The following is a 16,203-nucleotide window of genomic DNA, read 5'->3' on the forward strand; positions in this document are numbered from 1 at the left end:
CCTGGATCCCTGGCAGTGCCCAAGGCCAGGCTGGACACTGGGGCTTGGAGCAGCCTGGGACAGGGGAAGGTGTCCCTGCCATGGCAGGGGTGGGAATTAAATGATCCTTAAGGTCCCTTCCATCCAAACCATTCCAGGATTCTCTTAGGCAATGGATGGAGATGAGGCAGAGCCTGGAAGAGGCAGAGAGTGGGAAGTCAGGAAGAGCCATCAGATCCGAGGATGAGGGAATGGTTTGGGTTTCCTGCTCCCTCTGCACCCTGTGGAAAAGAGGAATTTATAAAAAGGTGGAAAAGTGAAGACAGGAGAACTTCAGAGTCCAATTCCTCCCAGCCCCCAAACTGACAACTCTGCCAGAGTTTGGGAGTTGGGCCCAACAAATCCAGGCAGAATGTTCTGGGAGAATGAGGGGGAATGGTCTGGCTGCCTCTGGATGTGCCAGGGAATGAGCAGGAGGAGAGGCAGAGTTTCCTGGCGCAGGGCAGGGGGAATCCCCATCCCTGAGGGGCTTCATCCGTGTGGATGTGACATCTGGGGACATGGGGCAGTGGTGGCCTCAGTCTCAGAGGGCTTTTCCAACTTTTAGAATTCCATAATTCCACGTTATTGGGGATTTTGCACGTGAACCACAGCTCCAGCCCATCCAGGGGAAGCAGGAGTGGGAGCAAACCTGGGATGAGGCTCTGGAGAGGCTGCCCTGGACTTTTTATGGATCTGCAGGAGGTCTCAGTGCTGCTGTTCCTGTTGGATTTGCAAAGAAGGATCCTGGAGCTCCAAAATCCCAATTTTCCCTGGGCACTCATGGGTCCTGTAACACCCCTGAGCTCTGCCCCAAGGGGCTGGAAGGGTCAAATTCATCCCTGAAAACCAATTCCTCAGGAAGGGAGCAAATGGGAAGGAACAGGCAGGATGGGAAAGGAGCTGGAGAGGCAAACAGACAATTCCAGCACCAATTCCTGGGAGCAGTTCCAGCATCATTAAGTGGGAGCTGGGATAAGCCAGCCATGGCTGCTCTGGGATTTTCAGCATTCCACAAGGGCTGGAGCTGCTTGGGATGGGAATTCCAAGAAAGCTGCTGCTGCTGCTGGAGGTCTCCTTAAGGAAGGGAGGGTTCTGGTTCTGGTTTCATTGGGAACCCAGCCCAGGTGGGGATGTTTAGGGAGAGCTTGGATCCTTCCTTGGGATCGCTGGAGTTTGGTGCCATCAGCCACGTGGGGTCTGGGCAGGAATTGGTGCTGGATCCATCCCAGAGCCAGAGGGGAATGGGGCAGGGAAAAGTTCTTCCCCAGAGGTGCTGGCACTGCCCAGGGAATGGTGTGAGCTGAGCCAGGGGCATCTGGGATATGGAGATCAGGGAAAGGTTCTTCCCCCAGAGGTGCTGGCACTGCCCAGGCTCCCCAGGGAATGGTCCCAGAGCTCCAGGAGGGTTTGGACACGGACACCACCCCAGGGATGCCCAGGGTGGGATTGTTGGGATCCTGGGGGATTGTTGGGATCCTGGGCAGGAGCAGGGACTGGACTCAATCCTTGTGGGACCCCTCCCAACCTGGGATATTCCAGGGTTTTATCAAACTGCTCCAAGCTCTGCTGGGATCATCTCCACCACGTTTCCCTGTTTGAGAAAATGAAACAGGCAGGGAAATCAGGGATAGCACTTCCAGGTAATTGAAGGAGTAAGCTCTGGCTGTGGGCAGATGCTCCGTGCCAGGAGCAGTGTGGAAAGGCAGGAATGTGGCCAGGGAAGGGCTGTGGCAGGAGCTGATCCTCCCCTGCCCCAGGGTCTCTTCCCTCCAGGTTTTCCAAGCTCACCCCCTCTTTTCCTGGTGTTTGGGACATGCAGTATCCATCCAGCTTCCAAGGAGTCAAATGAATTTTTTCCTTCCCCTTTTAGCACCTGCCAGCTGGGAATCCCGGTAATCCTGGAGAAAGCCGGGATCAGGAGGGCTAGAAAAGCATTTAATTCATTAATTAATTATTAATGACTGCAAAAGGGCCAGGCTGGGAGTCTGTCACCCTCAATTAGAGGCTGGAACTGGATTTCTCTATGCAGGAGCAGGAGGAAGAGCCCTGGGGAAGCTGCCAGGGAGCACAAATCGTGCAGGATCCAAGGGCAGGGATGTTCCTGCTGCCTTTTCCCTGCTTTTCCAGCTGCTTTGCTGTGGTTTGTTCCCACTTTGGGGGCAGCAGGGGAGGGTGGATGTGGCATTTACATTCTCTGAACAGAGAGAGACATCATTGTCTCTCACGGGATTTTTCCTGGAGAAGCACAGAGAGAAGAAGAGAAAAACAATTCTTATATCTATTCTCTGTTCCGGTTGTTTTTGCACACGTGGAATGTGTTATGGGGATTGTTTACCCAAAGTGATTTGTTAATTGGATTCTGCTGGGGATTGTTTTGTTTCCTTGGCCAGTTGGGTCAAAGCTGTGTCCTGGCTGCCTCAGACAGTCAGGGGTTTTTCTTTAGTATTCTTTAGTATCTCTTTAGTATAGTTATAATATAGTATTAATATAATATAGTGTAGTGTTAATAAAGCAATTGTTCAGCATTCTGAATCATGGATCAGATGCCAATCATGGATCAGATGCCAATCATTGCCTGGTGTTGGGGTCATCCTGCATTCCACAGGTGGAGGGAGCAGCTCCACATCCCAGGGCTGATCCAGCCCCAATCCCTCCCACCGCCCCCCAGCTGGGATAATCTGGCAGAAAGGAAAGGGATTGATTCCCTCAGGAGGAGGAGGAGGATCTGGAGGGGCTGCAGGGAGAGGGATCAAGCCCAATGAAGTCTCTCCCGTTAATTCTTCCCAAGCTGAGGGCTGGGATTGCTCCCTCCATCCTGCTCCTGCTCCTTGGGGTGCCTTTCCCAGCAGCTCCAGGGCCACAAGAGCAGGAATCCAGCTCTGAAAGGAGTTCAGCAGCTCCACAGGACCGAGGCTTTGCATGGAAAGGCTTTTCCTGAGGTTTCAGCCCTGATTTGGCCAGGAAGGGGTTCAGGGGAGCCCTTAGGGATGGATTCCCCCTGGATTTAAGCCCAGAGATTCTTGTGCCAGGCTGGGAGCAGCAGCTGGGGGAAAACTCCAGACATTTCCAGGGAATGTGCAGATCCTCCTGCTTGGGACAGTTTGGTGGAGCTCTTGCAGTTTGTAAAGCAGAGTCTGCCAGGCAGAAATTCCAGCTGATCCCTCCACAGCTGCTCCCACTCCCGAGATGTTCATTGTCACCTGGGAGTGTCACCTCCAGGACATTCACTGTCACCTGGGAGTGTCACTCAGTGACGCTGGGACACTCACAGCTTGTCCCAGTGAGTTATCCCAGGAGTCAGGGACACTCACAGCTTGTCCCCAGTGAGTTATCCCAGGAGTCAGGGAGCTCCTGGGAGGGGGGATGCCCTGAGGGTCTGCCCTGTGACAGGGGACATGTCCTGCCCTGTCCCTATCCCTCTCACTGGCCCTGGCACTGCCCCCAGCTGATGTCCCTGCCCCCAGCTGACCCCTGTGCTGCCCTGTCCCTATCTGATGTCCCCATGTGTCCCCAGCTGACCCCTGTGCTGTCCCCATCTGACAGCCCTGTCTCTGTCCCCATGTGTCCCTATCTGATGTCCCCTGTGTCCCCAGCTGACAGCCCTGTCCCTGTCCCCATCTAATGTCTCTGTCCCCAGTTGACCCCTATGCTATCCCTCTGTGTCCCCAGCTGACCCCTGTCCCTGTCCCCAGCTGATGTCCCTGTCCCTGTCCCCAGCTGATGTACCTGTGCCATCCCTGTCCCTATCTGATGTCCCTGTCCCTGTCCCCATCTGGTGTCCCTGTCCCCATCTGATGTCCCTGTCCCCAGCTGATGTCCCTGTCCCCGTCCCCAGCTGATGTACCTGTGCCATCCCTGTCCCCATCTGATGTCCCTGTCCCCATCTGATGTCCCTGTCCCCAGCTGATGTCTCTGTCCCCATCTGATGTCCCTGTCCCCATCTGGTGTCCCTGTCCCCAGCTGATGTCCCTGTCCCCAGCTGACGTACCTGTGCCATCCCTGTCCCCATCTGATGTCCCTGTCCCCAGCTGATGTCCCTGTCCCTGTCCCCAGCTGACGTACCTGCCCCCGCCGTGGGGCGAGTGCCGCTCCCCGGAGCTGGGCCTGGCGTTCTTCCCGGTGTACAGCGTGACAGCCTGCAGGATCGACTGTGAGACACGCTACATCGTGGAGAACTGCAACTGCAGGATGGTGCACATGCCAGGTCAGGGATGGGGACAGCTGGGGACAGGGGGGACAGCTGGGGATGGGGATGGAGGGACAATTCCCGGTGTACGGGGTCACAGCCTGCAGGAACAGCTGGGGACAGCTGGGACACCTGGGAATGGGATGGAGGGACAATTCACATGTCAGGTCAGAGACGGGGACAGCTGAGGACAGCAGGGGACAGTGGGGACAGCAGAGATGGGCTGGAGGGATAGTCAGGGACAGGGACACTGGGAACAGCTGGGGACAGTGGGGACACCTGGGGATGGGCTGGAGGGACGATTCACATGCCAGGTATGGACAGGGACACTGAGGACAGCAGGGACAGCAGGGACACTTGGGGATGGGACGGAGGGACAGTCAAGGACAGGGACACCTGGAGGGACAGTTGGGGCATAGACTGGAAGGACAGGCTGTGTGCCACCTCAGTGACAAAGACACCTGGGGATAGGCTGGAGGGACAATTCACATGTCAGGTCAGGGACAGGGACACTGGGGACAGCAGGGACGGTCAAGGACAGGGACACTGGGGGACAGTTGGAGCATAGACTGGAGGGACAGGCCATGTGCCAGATCAGTGACAAGGACACCTGGGGGATGCTGAAAGCTGGGCTGCAGGAACAGGCCATGTGCCAGGTCAAGGACAGGGGAGACACCTGGGGACACCTGGGGCTGGACTGGAGGGACTGGGGGTACCTGAGGGAAGAAGGTGCCCCTGGCCTTTGGGAAAGGCTGGATGTGAGCCAGCAGGGCCATCCCTGTCCTGGGGGATCAGGGACAGCAGAGGGGCAGGGAGGGATTGTCCAGCCCTGCTCTGGGTTGGGGCAGCCTCACTGAGAGTTCTGGGGCAGCTTTGGGCACCACAAAATAAAAAAGACATCAAGGAACTCAAGAGAGTCCAAAGGAGGGACACGAGGATGGGGAAGGGTCTGGAGGGGCCACATGAGGAGCAGCTGAGGGCACTTGGTCTGTTCAGCTGGAGCAGAGGGGGCTGAGGGCAGAGCTCAGTGAGCTCCTCAGGAGGGGCACAGAAGGGGCAGCTCCCATCTCTGCTCCCTGTGACAGGGACAGGAGCCAGGGAATGGCTGGAGCTGGGCCAGGGGATTGGGATGGAGCTCAGGGAAAGGTTCTCTCCCCCAGAGGTGCTGGCACTGCCCAGGCTCCCCAGGGAATGGTGCCAGAGCTCCAGGAGGGTTTGGACAGCACTGCCAGGGATGCCGAGGGTGGGGTTGTTGGGGTGCAGGGCCTGGGGTGGGACTGGATGAGCCTTGGGGTCCCTTCCAACCCAGGATATTCCAGGATTCCCTGTGAAACAGGGCCAAGCCATGCAAGAGAGACCTGGGTGTGGTGAAGGTTGGAAAAGGCTTCTGTGGTGATCAGATCCCCCCTGGGTGCTGTTCCCAGCAGCTCCTGCAGGACAAGGCCCCTGTGGCGGGCAGAGCTGGGGACAGCCGGGGTCACCTGGGTGCAGGGGGGTCCCTGGGTGTCCCCCTGAGATGGCTTTGTCCTGTCCCTGCAGGGGATGCTCCCTTCTGCACCCCGGAGCAGTACAAGGAATGCGCAGAGCCCGCGCTCAGTGAGTACCGGGGAGCCCTGGATCCAGGCATGGAATGTTCATGGAATTCCAGCGGCCTGGGTCCTCCTGGCTGGGCAGGAACAGGGGAACTGCAGCCTGGAGAGGGGCTGGGATTAGCCCCAGGTTGCTGGGAAGTGCTGGATGCAGGCTGGGATGGAGTTTCTCCTGGTTCTCCATGGGGCACAGAAACCCTCGGGATCAGGGGAGAGGGTTTGGGGTGGAGGGACCCATTCCAAGCCCGGATTTAGGGACTCAGCCACCAGTTCTCCAAGCTGTTGTTGATGACTGTGTCATCTCCAGCAAGAGGCCTCTCCAAGGGGGTGAGAACTGGGATGAACTGGGAGAGAAATCGCAAGAGTCCAGAAGTTCCAGAGAAATGTCTGGAACTTCAGGAACAGCCTCATCCCAGAATCTTGGCTCCTTTGTGGGAGGGATGATCTCTGCTCTTGCCCTGCTCCGTGTCCCTGCTCCATGGGGTCCCTCCCTGCTCCGTGGGACCCCGTGTGCTCCATGCCTGCCCCCCTGCAGGTCTCCTGGCAGAGAAGGACAGCAATTACTGCATCTGCAGGACCCCCTGTAACCTCACCAGGTACAACAAGGAGCTCTCCATGGTCAAGATCCCCAGCAAGACCTCGGCCAAGTACCTGGAGAAGAAGTTCAACAAGTCGGAAAAATACATCTCGTGAGTGGGGGAGGACCTGGATTCCTTTGGGTTTTGGGAGGGAAATGTCTGGGAAATGCCCAGTCCTGGCCAATCCATCCCCAGCACAGGGATGGCCTCCAGGGAAGAGCAGAGTGAAAACCTGGGAGAGATGAGGTTGATTTCTTCTCAGTAGATTTCTTCTCTGAGTTCCTTCCCAAGGATTGTCCTCATGGGAATCCTCCAGTCCCACCAAAAAAAGTCCAAAATGTTTGGTCCAAAGACCACTTTGCTGGTCCTGTGGGAGATTTGTATCTCTGGGCTGAGCTCCTCAGGCCATGGAGCTCTCCCAGCCCTGGGCATGTGATTGCTGTGTGTGGGAAGTGAGAGTTCTTCCAGATCCCTTGGATTCTCTTCACAGAATCATGGAATGGTTTCGGTGGGAAGGGACCTTAAACCCACCCAGTTTCACCCCTGCCATGGCAGGGACACCTCCCACTGTCCCAGGGTGCTCATATCCCCAGTGATCAATGGACACTGCCAGGGATGCAGGGGCAGCCCCAGCTGCTCTGGGCACCCTGTGCCAGGGCCTGCCCACCCTCACAATCAGGAATTACCATCCAAGAGAAGAGTTCCCAGCAAAGTGAGATCCAGGATCCTGAGGAGTTCTGGGGAAACCTTTCCCAGCTGCTCCAAAAGCTCCCAGAGCCCTCAGGGTGCCCTGAGCTCCTGGTCTGCACCAGCTCCAGGTTCTGTGGGTTCTGAGGACCCCAGAAAGAGGAACAATCCATACAAAGGGGAATAAAGCCCCAAAACCCCATTTTTCCCTTATCCCAGAGGACTGAGCCACCAGTGGCTCCTGGGCTGATGTTTTTCCTGTTCCCACAGAGAGAACATTCTCGTGCTGGACATTTTTTTTGAAGCACTCAACTATGAGACCATTGAGCAGAAGAAAGCCTATGAAGTGGCAGCCTTACTTGGTAAGGGGGGACTGGGACCAGTTTGGGGTCTCTGCTGGTCTGGGAGGGAGAGAGAGAGGCTGGGAGGGGTCCACAGCCTTGAAACCCCCAGCAAGGCCCCAGGTCTGCTTTCCTCACCCCACCACGGCATCCCAGGGATGTCCCCATGGATACTCTGTGCTCATGGAAAGTTCTGGAGCTGCTCCATCCCTGCCTGATCCCTTTTTTGGAGATTTTGGGGTTGGGTGGGTGCTGGGTGCTCTCTGTGGTGCAGGGTGTGGGGGACACCCCAAAACCATGCCCCCATTGCCTCTTCCCTGCTCCAAACCCAAGTTTCCAAGCCAGGCTTGAGCTCTTGGCCTTCAGCTGCTCCATGGAGGAGGAGGAGACCCATGGAAGGTTCTGCTCCATCCCTGCCTGCTCCCAGCACCCGTTTTTGGGGATTCTACTCCCCTGGGCAGTGTGTGGGGAGAACATCCCAAAACCATCTCCCATCACCTCTTCCCTACTCCAGTCCATCCTTTCCAGCAGGAGGTGGAGGAGACACATGGAAGGTTCTGGAGCTGCTCCATCCCTGCTTGATTCCAGCTCCCCAGTTTTGGAGATTTGGGTTTGGGTGGGTGTTGGGTGCCCTCTGTGGTGCAGGGTGTGGGGGACATCCCAAAACCATCTCCCCATCACCTCTTCTCTGCTCCAAATCCACCTTTTCCAGCCAGGCCAGGGCCCTTTGCCTTTGGAGGCCTCATGGAGGAGCTGCAGGAGACCCTGAGCTGCTCAGCCCCAAATCAGCTCCAGCTCTGGGGTCCCAGCTGCAGATTTGGGGTTTGGGCTGGGGGTGAGCCCTCGCCCAGCCCTGCAGCCTCCCTGGATCCCTCTGGAATGCTGGGGGTGCTCAGCCCCTTGGGGAGCTGGAGCTGGAGCACAGAGGTGTCCCCGTGTCACCCCACATGGGTGGCCCTGCCAAAAGCCCCCTCAGGAGCCCTTCTGCACCTCCTGGGGCTTTTCCAGGAATTCCAGGCAGGAAGAGGAGGCTGCTGGAGCCTCTCTGACCCCAACCCCGTGTGCACCTCATGGCACCCTCATTCCCAGGGCTCTGGAACTTCAGGAACAGCCTCATCCCAGAGTATTTTTCCCAGGCCCAAAGCCTCCAGGTGAATCCCCCTGGTGTAAACCCAGAACACCTCCTGGGATCATTCAGGGTTCTCACCTTGATCCCAAGCTTTTCCCCCTCTTTTCTCTCTCCATCCCTCATGGACACCTCTGAAAAGGCCCCTTCCCCTCACCCATGGGTGCCTTTGCCCTGGGGGTCAATCCAGGGCTGTTTTCCAGCAAAATCCATGGGATTTGTCTTCCCTGAGCACCACATCCCAGTCACCTTCTGTGACCGTGTTCACAGGGGTTCTTGGATTAGGGAAGAGATGAGGATTTGACTTTATGTTTAAGAAGGCTTGATTTATTATTTTATGATATATATTACATTGAAACTATACTAAAAGAATAGAAGAAAGGATTTCATCAGAAGGCTGGCTAAGAATAGAAGAAGAAGGAATGATAACAAAGGCTTGTGTCTGGGACAGAGAGTCTGAGCCAGCTGACTGTGATTGGCCATTAATTAGAAACAACCACATGAGCCCAATCCCAGATGCACCTGTTGCATTCCACAGCAGCAGATAACCATTGGGTACATTTTGTTCCTGAGGCCTCTCAGCTTCTCAGGAGGAAAAATCTTAAAGAAAAGGTTTTGCAGAAAAGATGTCTGTGACACCAACCCAGGCTGGGGACAGGGAAGGGAATCCCTTCCCACTTTTTGCCAGGTTAGGGTTTCTCCTTGGCTCCAGGGACATCCATTCTTCCCAGCACCTTGCCCAGCGTGGGAATTGGGATTCCTGGGATGCAGCCTGGAGGACTCCAGGTTCCATTAGCAGGAAAACATTTTGGGGGTGCCCACTTTGGGGTCAGGCCCATTCTCGGGACACCACCGATGCCATTGCAGACCCTGCTGCTCCGGGGGGAATTGTTCCCATTTTGGAGGATGGCAGCTCCAGGCAGGGCCCAGCAGTGCCTGGGAGCCCTCACGGTGCTGTCCCCTGCAGGTGACATTGGTGGCCAGATGGGGCTGTTCATCGGGGCCAGCATCCTCACCATCCTCGAGCTCTTCGATTACCTGTACGAGGTAAGGCCTTCCCAGCCCAGGATAGCCCAGGATATCCCATCCTGGAGCCCCTTAGCCCAGGATTTCCCACCCTGAAGCTCCTCATCCCTGTTTTTGCCACTCCTGGTCCCCTTCATCCCTGGATTTGTCCTTCATCCCCAGATTTGCCACTCCTGGAGCCCCTCAGCCCAAGATTTACCATCCTGAAGCTCCTCAACCCTGTTTTTGCCGCTCCTGGTGCCCCTCATCCTCAGATTTGCCCTTCCTGATGCCCCCTCATCCCTGGATTTGTCCTTTATCCCAAGATTTGCCACTCCTGGAGCCCCTTAGCCCAGGGTATCCCAAGTGGATCCTCTCAGCCCAGGATTTCCCACCCTGGGGCCCCTCAACCCTGTTTTTGCCATTCCTGGTGCCCTTCATCCCCAGATTTGCCCCTCCTGGTGCTCCTCAACCCTGGATTTGTCCCTCATCCCCACATTTGCCACTCCTGGTGCTCCTCATCCCTGGATTTGCCCCTCATCCCTAGATTTGACTTTCCTGCCCCTCATCCCCAGATTTGCTACTCCTGGTGCCCCTCATCCCTGGATTTCCCATCCTGGAGCCCCTCATCCCTGTTTTTGCCCCTCCTAGTGCCCCTTATCTCCAGATTTGCCATTCCTGGGGCCCCTTCATCCCTGGATTTGACTTTCCTGCCCCTTGTCCCCAGATTTGCTACTTCTGGAGCCCCCCAACCCAGGATATCCCACCTGGATCCCCTCAGGCCAGGATATCCCAGGATTTCCCACCCTGGGGCCCCTCATCCCTGTTTTTGCCACTCCTGGTGCCCTTCATCCCCAGATTTGCCTCTCTTGGTGCTCCTCATCCCTGGATTTCCCATCCTCGAGCCCCTCATCCCTGGATTTCCCATCCTCGAGCCCCTCATCCCTGGATTTCTGATGTCTCTCATCCCCAGATTTCCCATCCTGGAGCACCTCAGCCATGTTTTTGCCACTCCTGGTACCCCCTTGTCCCCAGATTTTCCATTCCTGATGCCCCCTCATCCCTGGATTTGCCCTTCATCCCTGGATTTCCCACCCTGGAGCCCCTCAGCCCAAGATTTCCCATCCTGCTGCTCCTCATCCCTGGATTTGCCACTCCTGGTGCCCTTCATGCCTGGATTTCCCATCCTGGTGCTCCTCATCCCAGGATTTCTGGAGCCCCTCATCCCTGTTTTTGCCATTCCTGGTGCTCCTCATCCCTGGATTTTCTGTTCCCTGGGGATTCCAGAGCCCCCCCAAAATCCTGTATTTCCAACCTGCCTCATCCAGCTCTGGCACAGCCCCAGCTCAGGGTGGGAACAGGGAGTTTTATTGCCATGGGATGGGAGAGTTTTCCATTTTATTCATTGTTGTCCATTTGATTTAATGAGTCCCAGTCCAGGCTGGGGACACGTCCCATTCCAGGGAAGTGAACCCCACAATCCCAGCTCTGAACTCACTTCAAATCCTCTCATTTTCTTTTTTTTTTTTTTTTTATATTTTTATATTTTCAGACAATTGCCCCCATCCCAATCCCTCCTGGGCAGCTCCAGCATTGGTGCCATTAGCCAGGAATAAAAAACATGGAAAAATTCCAGACCTAAAGCTCAGATATCAACAAAAGCTGAGCCTGAATTTAGAGCTTGGCCTGGATACCCAAATATTTCATTAAATTTGCCTTTTCCTGGATTTCTTGGGGATTTTTCCTAAGTAGACCATAAGAAACCTCACAAATTTGGGGTTTTCCTCCCTGTTTTCCTTCTTTCTTTGACATCTGCTCATAAAATTCATCAAATGTGGGGGGTTTGCTGCACTTTTTATTTTTTTCTTCTTATTTGGGCTTAAAATTCATTTTGTCCCCTCAAGAGAAGCTCCCTGGGGATTCCCCAGCAGGAGAATCTTCACAATCCCAGATATTTAACCCCCACCAGCCAGAAAAAAAGGAATAAAATACCTTAAAATTAAAAAAAAGTCCACATCGTTTTCCCTTCTGCTCAGAGTTTCACAAAGTGGGGGGTCAGCACCTCAAAAATTGGAGTTTTCAGCCAAAATATTTAGATATTCTGGGAATGGCAGCAACCAGATACATTTTTTTTTTCATGGATTGGCCAAATTTGGGGAAAATATTGACCCTAAAGAGGCTTTTCTGTGATCTTCCGCTGAGCTCTGTCCTCCTGGTCCTAAATTCCCACCACACTTCCCTGCACCAGCCAGGATCCATATTCCTTAGGAACTGACCCAATTTTTTGGGATTTCAGCTTTCTTCTTGTTGGTTTTATTTCTCTTTTCTCCCAGTGGGAGCTTTCCAGTAAAATACTTCCCAAGTTTTATGGGATTTCCCTGGAATCCAAATCCTGCAGCAGCAGAAAGATGAGGGGGCTGGGAAGGGAAATGGAGCTCACAGAGCTGGGAGCTTTCCCTGAACCCCAAAAGTGTCCCAAAAATGGAATTTTTGTGGGTTTTATTCCTTGTAAGAGAATGCTGGAATGGTTTGGATGGAAGAGACCTTAAGGATCATTGAATTCCCACCTCTGCCATGGCAGGGACACCTTCCACTGTCCCAGGCTGCTCCAAGCCCCAGTGTCCCACCTGGCCTTGGGCACTGCCAGGGATCCAGGGGCAGCCCCAGCTGCTCTGGGCACCCTGTGCCAGGGCCTGCCCACCTGTCAGAACCCAGGACATTGCTCTGGCTGCCCTGGATGGCTCAAGACCCTGCCAGGGGGCTCAGAGACTTTGATTTTAGGCCATGGAAACAATTCCCAACTTTGTGTGAGGAGTTACAAGCCACAAGAGTTTGAGTAGAACGATAGTGAATTTATCACAAGGTGAAAATGTAGAATTTTGGGGATTTAGAATGGGGGTTCAGGAGGCAAGATGCAGGAATCTGGGCATGTTCTGTCCTTCTCTTCTTCTTCTTGTCCTCCATCTTCTGCTGTGATGGTGACACTTTTGGATTGGTTTAGAGTAGAGACAGACTGTCTAACATAGGTGATTGGTATTGGAAAATTATTGTAAATAAAGTACAGGTAGTTTTTAGTATAAAAAGGCAACACCACCCCAAGGGCAGTCAGTGTGCCATGAACCAACGTGCTGGACAGATCTCAGCAGGTCAGAGAGAGAATGGAATAGATAACAGAGAATAAACAACCTTGAGAACCAGAGCTGAGGAATCTCAACTTCTTCAGTCACAGGGCTGGGGAAAAGACTCTTGAATACCTCGGGAGCCATTCCAGCAACACAAAACACAAGACCCACCCTCCAAGGGAACAATTCCCAATATCCCATCCATTGCTGCCTTCTGGCAGTGGGAGCCATTCCCTGTGTCCTGTCCCTCCATCCCTTGTCCCCAGTCCCTCTCCAGCTCTCCTGGAGCCCTTTCAGGCCCTGGCAGGGGCTCTGAGCTCTGCCTGGAGCTTCTCCTCTCCAGGTGAGCCCCCCCAGCTCTCCCAGCCTTTCCCTGGCCCAGCCTTTGGAGCTTCCTCCTTCTCCCAACCCTTTGGAATGCAGCCCCAAACCCAGCCCCACCCAGTGCTCCCCATGCCCCTGCAGCCTCTTCCCACCCTAATCCTGCTCCCTCCTCTTGCAGCTGATCAAGGAGAAGTTATTGGACCTCCTTGGAAAAGAGGAAGAGGACGGGAGCCATGAGGAGAACGTGGTAAGGGGAGAAGGGCTCACACAGGGGGCTCCTCCAGCCTGGTGCAACGAGCTCCTGGAGATCTGTATCACACCCGAGATAGCTCAGCTACCTCAGATGGCATCAAACCAACAGGATGGCTTCTGTGATAGGAAACAGAAAATTTTAATGAAAGGCAAAATAACAAAGCTCTTTACAGAGAAAAACCCAGCCAGGGCAAGAGGTTCTTGCTCCTGGTAGAACACCCCACAAAAGCAATTGGTTCCTTTGTTCTCTTCTTTTCTAGTAAATTGCTTAGGTGGGACCTTTTGGCTTCTGTCTAATTGGCTATCCTTAAGTTTGAGGTGAAGTCCCCAAGGTCCTATGAGGTGTCTTTTTACCCAATTGAGGAGAGAAACTTCTGGGCTTTTTTTCTTTTTTAAGGAGACAAAGCATAATTTGGTCACTCTGTCAACAGGGAACACATTCCTACAAAGGGGAAATGCCCTGGGGACCCTGGAGCTCTTCCCACGTGTGTCAGGTTATTAAAATTATAATTAGAGATGCCTCTGCCCCAGTCAAGCTGCAAAATGGGACCAGATGCCAGTGACAATAGTCTGGGGTTTAGAAGAACTTTAGAAGAACAGGGCGACACAATTACCAAACAATCATGGCATTTAACAATCACATCATTTCTCATGGCCATTAAATGATTACACAGGTGCGGTTTTGCATGATCCAGTAAAGCCTGACATTGTCCCAGGGCCTACCCTAACATTTTTCCAGGCCCTGCCTCTTGTATTTTCGGGGGTCCGAGACAAAGGGAGGAATGATGAATCTGACTCCATGTTCTTGAAGGCTAATTTACTATTTTATGATACTATATTATATAAAAGAATACTATACTAAACTATACTAAAGAATACAGAAAGGATACAGACAGAAGGCTAAAAAGATAATAATGAAAATTTGTGACTCCTTCCAGAGTCCTGACATAGCAGGACCATGATTGGCTAAATAGTCAAAACAATTCACATGAAACAAATTAAACAATCACCTGTGGGTAAACAATCTCCAAACACATTCCAAAGCAGCAAAACACAGGAGAAGCAAACGAGATAATATTGTTTTCCTTTCCTCTGAGGCTTCTCAGCTTCCCAGGAGAAGAATCCTGGGCAAAGGGATTTTTCCAGAAAATGTGATGATGACACCTACCAGGCCCAACCTTTTTCCAGCTCCCCTGAGTATCCCATGATTTTAGAAACATTTTATCCCTGTGCTATCAGTGGGATAACGCATTCCCTGCTTTTCCATGGCAGAGCACCTGTGATCCAGTGCCAAACCACTCGGAGAGCCTGAGCCACACTGTGACCGTGCCCCTGCAGGCCCCGCTGGGGACGCTGGAGGAAATCGCCTGCTGACCCCTCCCCACCTCAGTGCCCATCCCGTGGAAGGAAAACTGCACAGGGAAAACAGGGACCCAGCTCAGGTTTGCACTAGGGGGAAAAAAAAGATGGAAAAAAAAATATACTGGAAAAAAAAATAAACTGGAAAAAAATTATTAAAAAAATCTATTAAAAAATAAAAAAAAAAGAAGAAGAAAAACTCGCTATGCATTAAAAGAATATAAAAATAATATAAAAATATAAATTCTAAATATACTCTGCCCAAAGTGAGAGGCGCCTTGGACCTGACTCCTGTTGTCCTTTCCTCCTGGGGGTTTGGCTCCAACCTGGGAAGCAGCTCCCAGGCTGGGAGAGCTGGGAATGTTCACCTGGAAAAGGGAAGCTCAGAGAAGAGAAACCTCAGAGCCCCTTCCAATGCCTAAAGGGGCTCCAGGAGAGCTGGAGAGGGACTTGGCACACGGGATGGAGGGCCAGGACACTTTTTGGGATTGTCCAAGCCTGAGCAGCAGCAGCAGCAGCAGCAAATCCCAAAGGAAGCATCCCAAATATCCCGAGCACTGCATGCCAGGGCTTCTCCTGGCCCTGGGGTTCCTCAGCTGCCTCTCTCAGCTCTTCTCCTCTTTGCAGTCCCTGGGTTTCAGTGCCAGAAGGAGCATCCCAGAATTCTCCATTCCCAGCGCCGTAGGCTGAGAGTTTTACAATAAAGAGATCCCAAAGTTGGCGCTCTCGGATTCTTCCCCCGGCCACGTCCTCTGGCTGAGGTTGGGCTGAATCCCGAGCTCAGCCCAAGGTGAGCATCCCTGGAGAGGAGCCACAGGGATCCCTATGGATCATCCCAGCCCTGCTGTGCCTGCAGAGTCCGGGAGCAGCCAGTGGGGTTGGGTTCATTCATTTCTTTAATTTTTGGGGGGAATTTTTGCAATTTCCTTCTTCTCCCATTCATGGATTCTGTGCTTTCTCCTCATTCTCCTGACTGATATTAAAGCTGGTCTTGTGGAAATGGCCAGGCTGTGTCATTCCTGCCTTGCCCTCATTGCCAGTGGGAGGGCAGATCCCAGGAAAAGCCTCTTCCTTATCCCTTACTCCTCCTTTTCCTCTCCCCCCACGTCCTCACGCAGCTCAGGATGGCGTGGGAGTGGTGCCATGGCCCTGCCCAGCTGCATCCCTGTCTCCCCTGGGAGGGGGATCTCCAGGATGTGCTGGGATCTCTGGGATGTTGTGGGATCTCTTTGCTGACAGAGGTGATGGAAACCTCTCCATGATGTTTTGGGATTGTTCAGCCTGGAGAGGAGAAGCTTTGGGGTGACCTCATTGAGGCCTTCCAGTGCCTGAAGGGAGCCTGGAAAAAACATGGACAGGGACGAGGGACAGCAGCCAGGGAATGGCTCCCAGTGCCAGAGGGCAGGGCTGGATGGGATATTGGGAATTGGGAATTGTTCCCTGGCAGGGTGGGCAGGCCCTGGCACAGGGTGCCCAGAGCAGCTGGGGCTGCCCCTGGATCCCTGGCAGTGCCCAAGGCCAGGCTGGACATTGGGGCTGGAGCAGCCTGGGACAGTGGGAGGTGTCCCTGCCATGGCAGGGGTGGGAATTCAATGATCTTTAGGCTGCTTCCA

At 53.8% G+C, this 16,203-nt stretch overlaps 1 protein-coding gene across 3 annotated transcripts in view; it reads left to right on the top strand.

Moving 5' to 3' along the window:
* LOC136567138 (acid-sensing ion channel 2) overlaps positions 1 to 15,594 on the top strand; it is a 495,624-nt gene extending 480,030 nt beyond the window's left edge. For 2 of the 3 annotated variants that reach the window (XM_066566641.1, XM_066566642.1), the window contains exons 4-10: positions 4,075 to 4,225; positions 5,747 to 5,803; positions 6,332 to 6,485; positions 7,332 to 7,423; positions 9,496 to 9,575; positions 13,158 to 13,226; positions 14,504 to 14,873. In XM_066566641.1, coding sequence (XP_066422738.1) covers positions 4,075 to 4,225; positions 5,747 to 5,803; positions 6,332 to 6,485; positions 7,332 to 7,423; positions 9,496 to 9,575; positions 13,158 to 13,226; positions 14,504 to 14,605 — 705 coding nt within the window. In that variant the 3' untranslated portion in view covers positions 14,606 to 14,873. Of the gene's footprint in view, positions 1 to 4,074; positions 4,226 to 5,746; positions 5,804 to 6,331; positions 6,486 to 7,331; positions 7,424 to 9,495; positions 9,576 to 13,157; positions 13,227 to 14,503; positions 14,874 to 15,217 lie in introns of those variants that run through there. The other variant, XR_010785110.1, reaches the window with a different exon arrangement.
* Positions 15,595 to 16,203: the final 609 nt, after the last annotated feature.

This window comes from Molothrus aeneus, chromosome 28 (assembly GCF_037042795.1).
Source record: "Molothrus aeneus isolate 106 chromosome 28, BPBGC_Maene_1.0, whole genome shotgun sequence".
Lineage (NCBI taxonomy): Eukaryota > Metazoa > Chordata > Aves > Passeriformes > Icteridae > Molothrus > Molothrus aeneus.